Raw genomic sequence first — 13,253 nt, 5'->3', positions numbered from 1 at the left:
ACTATATCCTCTTTTTTTCTATATTTTCCACCCTCTGTCATCTGGGGCCCTCTGAGCTGTGAGCTCCCAAGTCTAGCTAATCCCTAGCAATGGCAAATGACTCACCCAGGAGCACACTTATCATATGCAAATGACCCCAAAGCCTTCCTCCAACCACCTGCTCCTAGGCTCTCACAGGGCTCTTACACCCCGGGGCCAATATTCCCCTGCCCTAATCGCTCCAGGAGAAAGCTGAGCGCCGAAGGATTGATGCTTTTGAACTGTGGTGTTGGAGAAGACTCTTGAGAGTCCCTTGGACCGCAAGGAGATCCAGCCAGTCCATCCTAAAGGAGATCAGTCCTGAATGTTCATTGGAAGGACTGATGCTGAAGCTGAAACTCCAATACTTTGGCCACCTGATGCGAAGAACTGACTCGTCGGAAAAGACCCCGATGCTGGGAAAGATTGAAGGCGGGAGAAGGGGGCGACAGAGGATGAGATGGTTGGATGGCATCACCGACTCAGTGAACATGACTTTGAGTAAACTCTGGGGGTTGGCGATGAACTGGGAGGCCTGCAGAGCTGCAGTCCACGGGGTCGCAGAGTCGGGCACAACTGAGCGACTGAACTGAATCACTGCAGGACTGGTTAGGTGACATTAAAATAGCCTCAGGACCCCTGCACTTCTAAGCCTGTTTACCCTGTCTTCCCCAACGCTTCTCATGAAAAACATAATACAATCTCTGGTTCCCACCTTCCCCTCCCCACTCTGCCTCCTGGTGACCCTGGTGCTTCCTCATACGGCCCTGAATGGCACTTGGACGGGGCTCCTCTAGAGAACTATGAACAAGCTATCTTTTCAGTAGCAGTCATCTCCCTGCCTGTTGACCTCACCACATTATTGTTCAATCACTAAATAGCGTCCAACTCTTTGTGATCCCATGGACTGCAACATACCAGGCTTCCCTGTCCTTCGCTATCTCCTGGAGTTTGTTCAAACTCATGTCCATTGAGCCTGTGATGTCATCCAACCAGCTCATCCTCTGTCGCCCCCTTCTCTTCCTGCCTGAATAATAATAAAGCCTACATTTTATAACAGTCTCAGGTGGATGTGGTCACTGAGGACCAAAATGGAGGGCATGCAGGGGGAAGCCTTAAATGAAGGTCTCCTCTGTGCTCAGATGTTTCACAGGTATTACTTCCACCCTCCAACAAAGGAATTGCCAAGCCGGGATTCACATCAGTGCCACCTTACCCTCCTCCCTCACGCTCCTTTACCGAGGTCCCTGCACCCCAGCATAGGACCTGGTATATAGCAAACATCTGGTAAATATCAGTCATATCAATCAATCAGTCCAGGCTTCCCATGTGGCTCAGTGGGTTAAGAATCCACCTGCAATGCAGGATACCTGCGTTTGATCCCTGTGTTGGGAAGATCCCTCTGAGAGGGCACAGCAACCCACTCTAGTACTCTTGCCTGAAGAATTCCATGGACAGAGGAGCCTGGCAGACTACGGTCCATAGGGTTGCATAGAGTCAAACACAACTGAAGTGACTTAGCACATACGCACACAATCAATCCATCTATGCCTCCTCTTTGTTTGTATGCATACTCAAGGCTAAACACCTTTCTGGGATTCTTTCCTGACCTCTCTTCTGATGCCCCTTGCTCCAGCCTCCCTGGCCATCCAGGCTAGTCTGGTTTACTTTGTCATGAACACCTGTTGACAAATCACCTTGTTAATATTTCCTTTGTGATACACTGTGGCCTGATTGTATCTCAGGTGTATGCACCAGCTTCCAGATCTGCAGGGAGGTCCTTCCCTGGGGCTGGAACTGTGTCCTCTGCTCCCAGTGGCCCTTTCACTTTCCCCTGGCCACCCAGGGGTCTGCTCTGGCTACATCTAACAGCCAGGAGCACAGTCTCAATAGAGTAATTGTCTGACTTACAGGCTTGAAGGTGGAGCTGTAGGGACGGTACTCCAGGACCCATGAAGCCTTTCTTGGGTGGGACGCAGCCCCCCTACGGGGCTGAGACCCTGCACGCCTGGTGGCACCTGAGAGGTCAATGCCAGGTCACAGCACACCAGGGGGGTGTGCAGTCTCCTCTGTCAGGAGGGTGATGTACAGAGCCGCCCTGACTGCGGGAATTGTAGCCTGGCTCCTGGGGGGACCCCACGCCAGTCTCCAAAGTCCTGATTTCACCACTGGACAAATCATTTTTATTCTCCTTTATACCTCACCCTCTCCGTCCCAGAGGAGGACAAATGGGCCTTGCAGTTGGAGACACCTGCTATAAATCCAGACTCTGCCACTGACAACTCCGTTCACACTGGTGCATAATCTCTCTGAGCCTCAGTTTCCCCACCTGTAAAATGAGGGTGATGACAGTACCCACCTCTGTGGATGCCCGGGAAGACCTCACTCATGCAGAGCACCCAGGACTCATTCCCCTTACTCAATACTCACCTGGGCGGTATAGAGGGCAACCGCTCACCCACCACCCAGCAGGCGAGTAAACAAAACCGACTGACTTTTCATTCCTCTACGCACTGGAATCTCCTGAGATGATTTTTAAAAATGAGGATCTCCTGGAAGCCACCCTGAACCCACTGAATCGTAAAATCTGGGGGCGGAGCTTGGCAATCTGCGTTTCTAACAGTCGTGGTGAGTCACTGTTTTGACAGAGATGGAAAGAGAGGAAACAACCCTCTCGCTAAGAGGCCACCAGTGGGCCAGGCTGAAGACGGCTGACTCCCGGAGCAGGCATACTTGTAGGACGAACTCAGGTCCCTAACATGCTGGAGCCTGGAAACAAAAGGTAGAAGTCCTCATTTGCAGGCAAACTGACATACCCTTGGAGCTGCCATAAAAAGGGGATCACAATTCTCCTCTCCCAAACGGGATAGTGGACAACAGACACGCTTCGTCCAGAGCGTCTGTCCACAGCCTCCCCGCGGAAAGGCACAATCAGGTGGGCTTTTGTCCCAGTGGCGCCTCAAGCCCCAGAGGTGAGCTTCCCTGGAGACCTAGAATCCAGCAAGCAGAGCCACATGCGATGAAGGCTGCAAGGGGCGAGCGGAAGAACCAGCGAACAAGAAGGAAAGAAAAGATGATGCCGGAGGATGGAGGTGCCGGGAAGGAGGCCTTTGACCTGACCCTGAGGGTCGGACCAGCAAAGACAGGGGAAGGCGGCCTGAGCCCCAGCCCGGATCGCGGCATGCACAGCGGCAACCAGGAGATGACCCTGGAAGGTAAACCTACGGGAGCACGGGGGTTTGTGAACAGCATCGCAAGGAATCACGGTGTTCTCCTCAAGTCAAGGATTCGGAGCCAAATTCCTCCAAACACGTGCCTGTTCCACAGAGTGGCTCTTATTCTCATTTTTAAGTTAAATGCCAACGCTTGGTGAAGAAGGCAATGGCACCCCACTCCAGTACTCTTGCCTGGAAAATCCCAGGGACGGCGGAGCCTGGTGGGCTGCCGTCTATGGGGTCGCACAGAGTCGGACACGACGGAAATGACTTAGCAGCAGCAGCCAACATTTGGAAGTTGAGAGTGATAGCGTCTCTGGAACAGGGGGACCAGGCAGCAGCGGGCCCACCCACCTGGCACCGTCAGCACCCCCAGGCCGCGTGAGGCTGAGAGCCCCGTCCTGGCCTCTGGGGACCCTGAAAGGACCTCAGTCTGGGGAGGGGCAGAGTCACACCTGTGCCTCCAAAGGTCCGGCCAATGACGATTCGTATGAGTGACGATGGCCCTGATGGTGAGAAAGAGGAGGAGGAGTGGCTGACGTTGATAAAGCCTTTACACAGGAGCTCGGCCCTGTGCCCCTCACACACACCAACCCGTCTTGTTCTCACCACGGCCTTCTGAGGGGCTGATGCCCCTATCTTTTCAGATGAAGAAACCGAGGCACAGAGAGGTGAGGTCACTTGCCTGAGGTCACACAGCTTAGTGGCCGAGCCAGGCGCTGCTAAGATGAGAGGCGAGTGAGATTCCCTCAGCCTCTGCCTGAGGCTGTCTGGTTCCAAGGGTGAGGATGTGCCCCACGTTTCTCCCTGATCTGGGTACAAACACCGTGTGTTTTCCCCCAACTCCAACCCCAAGGCCGGTTTTCTCAGGCACCTCGTCGGGCAGGGAAGGACGGCAGAGTCATTCAGGAGCCAGGTCAGGGGGCTTGGCCCAGCTCCCAGCTCAGCCTCCCCTGCTGCTGCAGACCCCGCCGTGGGGGCCCACTGACCTCAACAGGAAGAACGCAGACCCAGAAGGTCTCACACCACACCTGCTGTGACTCCACCTGCTCCACAACTCACCACACCCAACCTCCCAGCCCAGCGGGTTTGCAAAAGAGAAAACAGGACACACGCAAACCATCTCCCACCCCGAGCGTTTCCTAGCATCGGGTGACTGTTTGGCCGAGAGCTTCCTCCCTCTTCGAGTGCCCGCGGGACGTGCCCAGCCCCCTCCGGCCGCGGCTGGCTGGCGTGGGTGGTGATCACAATCTCAGCCTCCTCCGGGCAGATGCCTCCCACCCCCAGGGAAAAGCACCGAAGGATCCCAGGGAGGCCAGCCGCCGCGCTCTGCCAGCCCCGGGCCTCGGTGGCCAGCTCTGCCAGCTCAAAAGTCACCTTTGCTTCAACTCTTCCACCGGCCCAGCCAGAGCTCGCCCCAAACCCCCTCCCGCTCAGCCCGGCAGGAACCAGGAACCGTCCCCTATTGGGCAATCATTAATCGGATTCTCGACATTCCTCTGGCCCAGGTCGGCTTGGGAACATGCTCCCCAGAGGAGGAGGAGCAGAGGCCCAGGACTGGCATCTGGACATGCAGCTGACGGGCCAGGTGGTGCTGTCCGCCGCTGCCCTGCTCCTGCTGACCGCAGCCTACAGGCTGTACATGTCCAGGCCAGCCCAGGCCCTGCCGCGGTGGGGGGACGCCAAGGCCGAGGCGGACGGGGAGGCCAGGGGCTCCGGGCAGCCTGCCGTCCAGAAGGCTGTTCCCGGGGCATCACAGTGGGGCCTGAGACGCCGCAGGGGGAGTAAGGGGGCCGCAGGAGCGCCAGGCTGCAGCTGGGGGAACACGGAGGCCTCCGGAGTCCCGGCCACCGGAGCTTCATCCGCAACCTCAGAAGCTGGAGAGGCTGGGAAAGCTGGGAGGAGAATTGCTGGAGAGGAGCATGCTGGGCAGCACCCGGACTCTGACCTGCCAGCTCCGCGGTGCGGAGGCCAGGAAGCCGGAACAGCTGTGGACGGTAAGCCCAAGCTGCCCCATTGCCCCCATCAGTGCAGCGAACCCCCAAGCCCCCTCGCCGTGGAGAGCGGCCGTGTGGGTGGTGAGCTCACTCCCTGGAGGGAGAGTGGACCCCCCAAGCATCCAGGGACCGGGGAGCAGGAGTCCCCCCATGAAGGTCAGGCGGCCTGCCCTGAAGGCCAGTGTGACATGAACAACAGCTGGGTCTTTACCCACGCGTCAGGGGTCCACAGGGAGGAGGCAGGGGCCCTCCAGGCTGCCTCGGACCTGGGCCTGGCCCTGCGTCAGCGGGAGGGTGCCTCCGACGCCTCCTACACCTTCTCGTCTGTGGCCCGGGTTCGAGTAGAGGAGAATTTCATCCCGGAGAAGGTGGAGGGGATCAGGCCCAGGCTGAAGGGCAAGGTGTACGATTACTACATGGAGTCCACGTCTCAGGCCACCTCCAGGAGCAGGCTGGCCCCCGGAACAGCAGCCCCTGAGTCAGCGTCAGGCCCCCTGGGAACGAGGACAGGGTCTGGAGGGCCCGCTGATCACAGAGAAGGCGGACGGGAGACCGCCGCCTCCCCGCGGCCTGTCCCCTCCCGTTCCACGCGAGGCTTCAGCCGCAAGGAGAGCCTCCTTCAGATCGCGGAGAACCCGGAGCTTCAGCTGCAGCTCGACAGCTTTGGGGACCCTGCTCCATCCTGCCCAGACCAGAGTGCCCTGCCCACCTGCCCCACGTCCCAGGATTCTCTTGAGTCCGGCTCAGCTGGAAGCAGCAGGAAGCCCCACGTGCACTCTGTGGCTGGCACCAATTTCTTCCACCCCCCGCTCAGCCCTGGATCAGCCCCAGAGGTCCACCTGGACCTGGGCAATTGCTATGAGGCGCTGACCTTTGCCAAGAGGAAGAAACTGGAGCTCCTGAAGGAGGCCGCCTACAAGGTGATGAGTGACAACTACCTCCAGGTCCTGCAGAGCCCGGGCATCTACGGGTGCCTGAGCGGGGCGGAGCGGGAGCTGGTCCTCCAGCGACGGCTCCGGGGCCGCAAGCAACTGGTGGTGGCCGACGTGTGCCCCCAGGAAGGCTCCGGCCGCCTCTGCTGCTACGACGATGAGCGGGACGTCTGGCGCCCGCTGGCCCGCCTGCCCCCTGAGGCTGTGTCCCGGGGCTGTGCCATCTGCAGTCTCTTCAATTACCTCTTCGTGGTGTCCGGTTGCCAGGGCTCCGGGCGCCAGCCCTCCAACCGCGTCTTCTGCTACAATCCGCTGACGGACATCTGGAGCGAGGTGTGCCCTCTGAACCAGGCTCGGCCGCACTGCCGGCTGGTGGCCCTGGACGGACAGCTGTACGCCGTCGGGGGCGAGTGTCTGAACACGGTGGAACGCTACGACCCTCGCCTGGACCGCTGGACCTTCGCGCCGCCCCTGCCCAACGACACCTTCGCCCTGGCGCACACGGCCGCGGCGAGCGGGGGCGAGCTCTTCGTCACGGGGGGTTCGCTGCGCTACCTGCTGCTGCGCTTCTCCGCCCGGGAGCAGCGCTGGCGCGCCGGGCCAACCGGGGGCGGCAGGGACCGCACGGCCGAGATGGTGGCGGTCAGAGGCTTCCTCTATCGCTTCGACCTCAACCGCAGCCTGGGCATCAGCGTGTACCGCTGCAGCGCCAGCACCCGCCTCTGGTACGAGTGTGCCACGTACCGGACGCCGTACCCCGACGCCTTCCAGTGCGCCGTGGTGGACGAGCTCGTCTACTGCGTGGGGCGCCGGCGCACGCTGCGCTTCCTGGCCGACTGCGTCTCGCCCAGGTTTGTGCCCGAAATGCTGCAGGCCTTCCCCTCCCCGCAGGGCACCCTCCTGCCCACCGTCCTGACCTTGCCCGGTCCTGATGTGCCCCAGACCAGGGTTTAGCAGCCCGTCTGCTGGGCTCCTTCTGCAAGACTAGATGGAAAACACCCCCTGCCCATCGCTGCATGGGCCGTTTCTGGGAGATCCGGGAGGGGCGGATCTGGCTAGCAAGAGGTGAGTTTCGATCCCGCCTCCTCCACGGTCTGGGCTTCTTAGCTGTGCCTTTGCCCTCTTTGGGCGGCAGCCCCAGTGTGAATATGCAACTGAGGACCAATGCTCTGAGGTCCAGGGTGCCCACGTCTGCGGGGTTGACCACCATCTTGCTTGAGGTCTGAATTCGCTGGGGATGGAGGGGGGTACCAGGACCCCAGCAAAGCTCAGGGGCACAGGCTTATCACAGGCCCAATGCCAGATGTTTTGTGACTCCCAGTGACCACTCAAGCTGACCCTGCTGGATCTGGGCCAGCCCTCCCTAAGCCACCAGGGCCTCTTCCTAACCATTGGCCACTGAGTCCCAACCTCCAAGGTTCCCAGAAGCATCTGGGACACACACAGGTGGAGAAAATTAAGGAGGAGCGGTTCCGGCAGGACTAGGACAAGCCCAGGGGAGCCCCAGGGGGCCCAGCCAGAGGGAGAGATGGCTGGAGGAGCAGAAGAGCTAAAGTTGAAGCCACTCAGGGGAACTCTTACCTGCAGAGTAAATTGACCAAAGCCCGCTTTGCTTTTTCTCATTACATGGAATTCCAGTATACTGGAAGGAGGAGAAGCCTCCATGTTTAGCATCCATCTATAAAGGCACATCTGCTTGCAGGGTCTACTGAGAATACAATTGATGGCAAGGAAACAAAAATGTGATCCAAGGGCCACCCTCCTGCTGGGCCCATTGTTATCTGACCACCGCATTCTCTCCCCAGACCTCAGAACCCTTCACAGTACAGCCACTCATGCCACCCAGCCCTCACCTTGGGAGCTGGGGCAGCCCTTCCAGGGGGTGAGAGGGGATGGCATCCTTTGCCTTCTCTGTGCTTGTGATCTCCTGGTCTTCCTCATCAGACGGGAGAGGGCCAGGAAGGGGCAGGTCCATGATGGAGCTGAGGAACCAGCAAGTTTCTCGTGGTGCACCGGGAGGCTGGGACCTCCTTTCACATCAGGTTTGGCAAATTCTCAAAGGGAGGAAAGCTTCCAATCTCGGGAAGTTACCTTTTCTTCACAGAAGGAGGGGAGAGAGACTAGTCCAATCTATTACCATGGCCCTGTTCCATCTCCAAGGGAGAGACATATACCGACAGGAAAGCAGTAATGCTCTTGGAACCAGCCAGAAGCCAGGAGAGCCGGGACTACTTCTAAAGTGACAAGCGGCATCAGGAAAGAAGAGGAGAAGGCAGGTGCACCATGGCAGTCCCGACAGGTGGGGAGATGGGAATGCTCAGACTTCAGCATCCCTGCCTTGAAAATGGGAAGGGCAATCTGTGTCCTTCTCTGCCTGGGGGATAAAGGTGAGCACCTGGAGAAAGCTCTTCCCAATTCTGGGGGTTCCTGGCAGGACCTTGTGTCACTGCAGCTGCCGGGGCTGAGCTGAGGGTCTTTTTGGAAGAGGTGGGATTGAACAAAGAACCAGAGGAGGTTGGTATAGAGATGAAGCCTTTCCTTGGACTGTGGAAGCCCACCTTCCCTACTCTAGGGCTTGGGAGGTGAGGCAGCCTAGTTTATTTCTAAGCTGGAAGCGGAAAGTTAGCTGAGACTATGGGTGGAGCCTGGGAGAGTGACCTCCTCTCCAAACTCCTTCCACCACCAAGGCTATGCTCAAGTTCAGAGTCTGCATGCAATCATGGACCTCTGAGGGACCCGGGGGGGGAGGAGAGATGTGATGCTGTGATGCTTGGCAAGGGAAAGGGTGGAGAGCCCCATCTGGGAGCTGGGGCAGGTAGAACCAGATCTAGGCCAGGGGCCGGCCTCCAGTAAGGAGCCAGGCAGAGGACAAGCCCTCAGCCGAGCTGGGTAGGGTGTAGGGGAAGGCTCCAAGCCAAGGGTGAGAGCTAGGGCTCGCTCTGGGAAAACCTCCAGAAGCCCGTCGCATACATACGGCAGGGACTAGGGAAACGGATCAAGGGGTAGAGCAGCGAAGCTGGTTCTAGACCCTGTGGTGGTGGATGTGGTGTTCCTAATGAAAGGAGAGCTGAGACTCGGGCCGGGGCTGAGACGAGAATGGTGCCTCGCGGCTCATCTGCCTCCTGCGCTCCCATGGCAGACATCCCTAACCGATCGCCGTGTCCTTTCTTGTTGAGCTCTTTCCGTGGCCTCAGAACTATTTCAACACAGGGCCCCGGGGAGTCATTACCAGCAGATCAGGGATAGTGCGTTTCTTGTTCCTGACCTGGGTCTCCGGAGCTGGATTTAGGGATGAAAGCGGTCAGGGCCATAGTGTCAGGGCAAGGTAGTGCAGAAGGCCTGCAAAGACCACCTGGGGCTGTGACCCTCAGGGTTCATTTTGTTGTTGTTTAGTCACTAAGTCGTGTCTGACTCTTTTGCGACCCCATGGACTGCAGCCTGCCAGGCTCCTCTGTCCATGGGATTTCTCCAGGCAAGAATACTGGAGTGGGGTGCCGTTTCCTTCTCCAGGGGATCTTCTCCACCCAGGATCGAACGCATGTCTCCTGCATTAGCAGGCAGATTCTTTATGACTGAACCACCAGGGAAGCCCCGGAGTTCATTTACAGAACATTTAAACCAGGCACTGCTCCAGGTGTGGGAGACACAGCACATCCCTGTCCTCGCGGAGCTCACGTTCTAGCTGTAGAAAACAGGCAGTTTAAAAAAAAACAGGTATATAAACAAACAAACAGTGCCCATGCTGCACACAGGCCACAGAGGAAGAGAAGGCAGGGAAGTGGGGTGGTGGTGATCAGGCTCCCTGACAAGACGCCGCGGTGCAGAGCCCTGAGGGGACATCCCGGAGACGCAGAGGCCAGGGCTGGCTCCGGGCCGGGAGAGCTGGCCTGCCTCCCGAAGGGCTTTGCCACACCAGCGGGGAGGGCAGGACTGCCTCCCAGGCGCTCCATCTTGGTGTGTGAAGAGCGCAGGAGCCCAGCTCTTCTGCTTTGGCCTTTCCTGCAGGGAGAGAATCCCGCTACACTGACATTCATGAGAGAGGGTCCTTAGCAGGAGGTAAGCTACCTTCCCGAGAGAGAAGCAGAGTCTGCACATTTTTGGGGGGAGGGTCAGAATAACACACAGGTGCCCCATCTGAACACGAGCTGGGTGTCACCAGCCCAGTAGCTCCACGCTGAGTCCGGGGTCTCCGCTGGCCTTGTCCACTGCTCTCGCCCTCGGCCGCAGAGTGGCCTGTGTGTCGCTTGGCTTCTTCTTGGCTCATCTGTCCTTCTTTCCTAACGTGAGTTCTTTCTTCTTTTGGAAAAAAAAAACCCTTAAGTTTGAGTTGTTTTGCACATTAGGCCAACCATGCCATTATAGAAAAAAATTGGAAAATAGAGAAAGGTATTAAAAAATCTCCCCAATTTTCCACCCAAAGACAAACCCCCACTGAGGTGTGGGTCCCTCCGGGCTGTTTTCCTGTGCATGATTTTTCTTTGGCTTGATTTTTGCCTCTGTGTGATTATGCTGAATATACAATTCAGTTGCTTCCTTTTTTTTCTTAACTTAGCTTTATAGAATAAGCATTTTCCCGTGTTATTACAAACCCTCGGTAAACATCATTTCAATAGTTGCACAATATTCCATCCAGTGGACCTGCCATGGTTTATTTAAACACTCCCCCCTCCTTCAGGCCTGTAGATTTTTTTTTTCCTGTTGGTTTCTTTTTCTGTCATAAATAAAGCGTCCTTTGTTTTCACGTTCCTCTCTGTCTGAGGCCTCCATCAATATTTACAAGAGAATCAGTTCTGTCTGGAAGAACCAGGTTGTTGAAACAGCCATAGAAACCGCAGCGGTTGCCTGCCTGGGGCCTGGGCCCCGCTCTTACCATAGGGCACAGAGCTACCCTTGAAAATGGCCCGTGGGAAGGGCGAAGCTGGAGGCCCTCCTGTCCTGGGGGACTCCTGGACCCAGGAAGTAAGACAAGGATTCCTGCTCCACACACGCCAGTCACAGAGCACTTGCTTTTCACACCTCCCTCACAACAAGACCATTTTACAAGTGAGGAAACTGAGGCTCAGGGGGCACAAGGACACTTACTAAAGACCCTCAGTCTCCTGAAAAGCATCCTTGACCCTGGCCTGCCCACTGCCAGCACACTGCTCCTTCCCTTCCTCTTCCGTGAGGCACAGAGCCAAGGACCTGACGTCAGCTGTCTCCTGCCCCTAATCCCTGTCCATCCCCACTGGTCGATTATGCTCTATCCTTGTAACTGTAACTCAAAAGAAATTGTCTTAAGCTCTCCGATCCTCCACACCTGCATCTATCAAATGAGTTTGCCACTGCCAGCCTTGAGCAGATGCTGTAAGGACTGGCCCAGGGTCTGCTCCACGGTCGGTCCCAGAAGCAGCATCGTCTCCTGCAGGGAGGCTTCTCTGAGCCAGCTCAGGGGAGGGATCCCTCATACGCCCACTCCCCTTTCTCAGTGGCCCGGTCTCGTGGAAGGAGGTCATCTGATATTTAAGCTGCAGACACCCCATCTTATTTAACAAGGTCTAGGGATCGAGGGAGGAGGCTTGAGTTATGCATAGACCATCCAGGCTTTGAGACGAACCTCTGCAATCCTCTAACAGGGTGAGTGACTGGTTGACTTGAGTTTCCCAGGCTCAAAGCATTAGACATTTCTCCGGGTCATCTGACAGCAGTGAAGAGCTTCAGAGGCTGCTCGGAGCCCCTGGAAACCTTGAGAAGGTGCATGGTGGCACAGATGGGAGGGTAGAAGCGCCTCAGAGTGCCTGGGAAGATAATCAGAGCCGCAGTCAGGTGCCCAGGACTTCCCATTTATGCCAACCTTCCTGGAAGGCACCTGTGGCCCCAGGGTCACCCTTGAAGTCCCCTGAGGCTGTGGCTCCAGCCAGGAGGAGCCCCCCAGGCAGACAGGAGACTGCAGTGGAGGGAGGGGTGGGCAAAGGGTGCTGAAACGCAAAGGGAGGCGGTGCCCCCAGGGGTAGGAGATGAGGGGACAGGCAGCTGGGGAACCAGAAGAAAGGACTGCCAGAGGGCGAGTCTCTACCAACAGCTCCCAGACTCAGGTTTTTTGAAGAGTGAGATGTGGGTCAAAATAAAACAAAAATGAAAAAGTGATCGCATCTTGGTCGCCTTTTTCTGTGTGTGCAGGGAGGCAGTGGAGACACGGATCTTTTACCAATAACGATGACAACCATATTCCCCCACTCCAGGCTCTGAGCAAACCCTGAGCTGTCGCTCCCATATCAAATCCTTCCTGGAGCATCTCTGCCTGGAAGTGATCATCCTCATAATAGAGGGGAGGGAACGGAGGCAGGATGCTTCACAAAATTGAAAGTTATGATTTGAGGCCTAGTCTAACATCTGCCTTTATTATCAAAAACTGGAGGAGAGACATCAATCATTGTCAGTACATTTATTGAGTTCTAATGGCGCTGGGGGTAAAGAACCCACCTGCCAGTTGCAGGGGACGTAAGAGCTGTGGATTCGATCCCTGGGTTGCGAAGATCCCCTGGAGGAGGGCATGGCACCCACTCCAGTGTTCTTGCCTGGAGACTCCCGTGGACAGAGGAGCGTGGGGGGTCGCAGTCATAGGGTCGCACAGAGCTGGACACGACTGCAGTGCCTTAGCACACACACATGCAGGGGCTATGCTTATATAATTTCATTTTATTCTCAAAACCACCTGGTAGATGGCCAAATGCTCTCCTCTCCGTCAATTTCTCCACCCTTGATATGGCCATGAGACTTCCTTTTTTTTTTCTTTTAATATGTATGTACTCTTCTGCACTTACTTTTTTCCATTTAATATAATATTCTCCTATGTTTTCGCTGTACCGTACAGCTTCTGGGATTTTAATTCCCTAACTAAGGATTGAACCTGGGCCACCGCAATGAAAACGCTGAGTCTTAACCACTGGACTGCCAGGGAATCCCCAATACTTGCTTTTAATAGCTTGGACACTGGGTTTATGCTCTCGTTCTTTAAAGCCCTGAGATTTGCACGATGGGCACAAGCCTGGGCTAGTCTCCTGGACACATGGGAGACACGTGGCCTGCTTATCAGTTCCCCCAGACTACCG

At 56.7% G+C, this 13,253-nt stretch overlaps 1 protein-coding gene across 1 annotated transcript; it reads left to right on the top strand.

Moving 5' to 3' along the window:
• Positions 1–4,755: 4,755 nt before the first annotated feature.
• KLHDC7A (kelch domain containing 7A) lies at positions 4,756–7,116 on the top strand. Its single transcript, XM_081576093.1, has one exon. It carries the CDS (start codon positions 4,756–4,758, stop codon positions 7,114–7,116), a length of 2,361 nt encoding a protein of 786 aa, XP_081432219.1.
• The last annotated feature ends 6,137 nt before the right edge of the window (positions 7,117–13,253 follow it).

This window comes from Giraffa tippelskirchi, chromosome 3, assembly GCF_054371585.1.
Source record: "Giraffa tippelskirchi isolate mGirTip1 chromosome 3, T2T-mGirTip1v1.2.pri, whole genome shotgun sequence".
Taxonomy (NCBI): domain Eukaryota; kingdom Metazoa; phylum Chordata; class Mammalia; order Artiodactyla; family Giraffidae; genus Giraffa; species Giraffa tippelskirchi.
The sequence above is the reverse complement of the archived record's forward strand: the minus strand, read 5'-3'. Positions and strand labels throughout refer to the sequence as shown.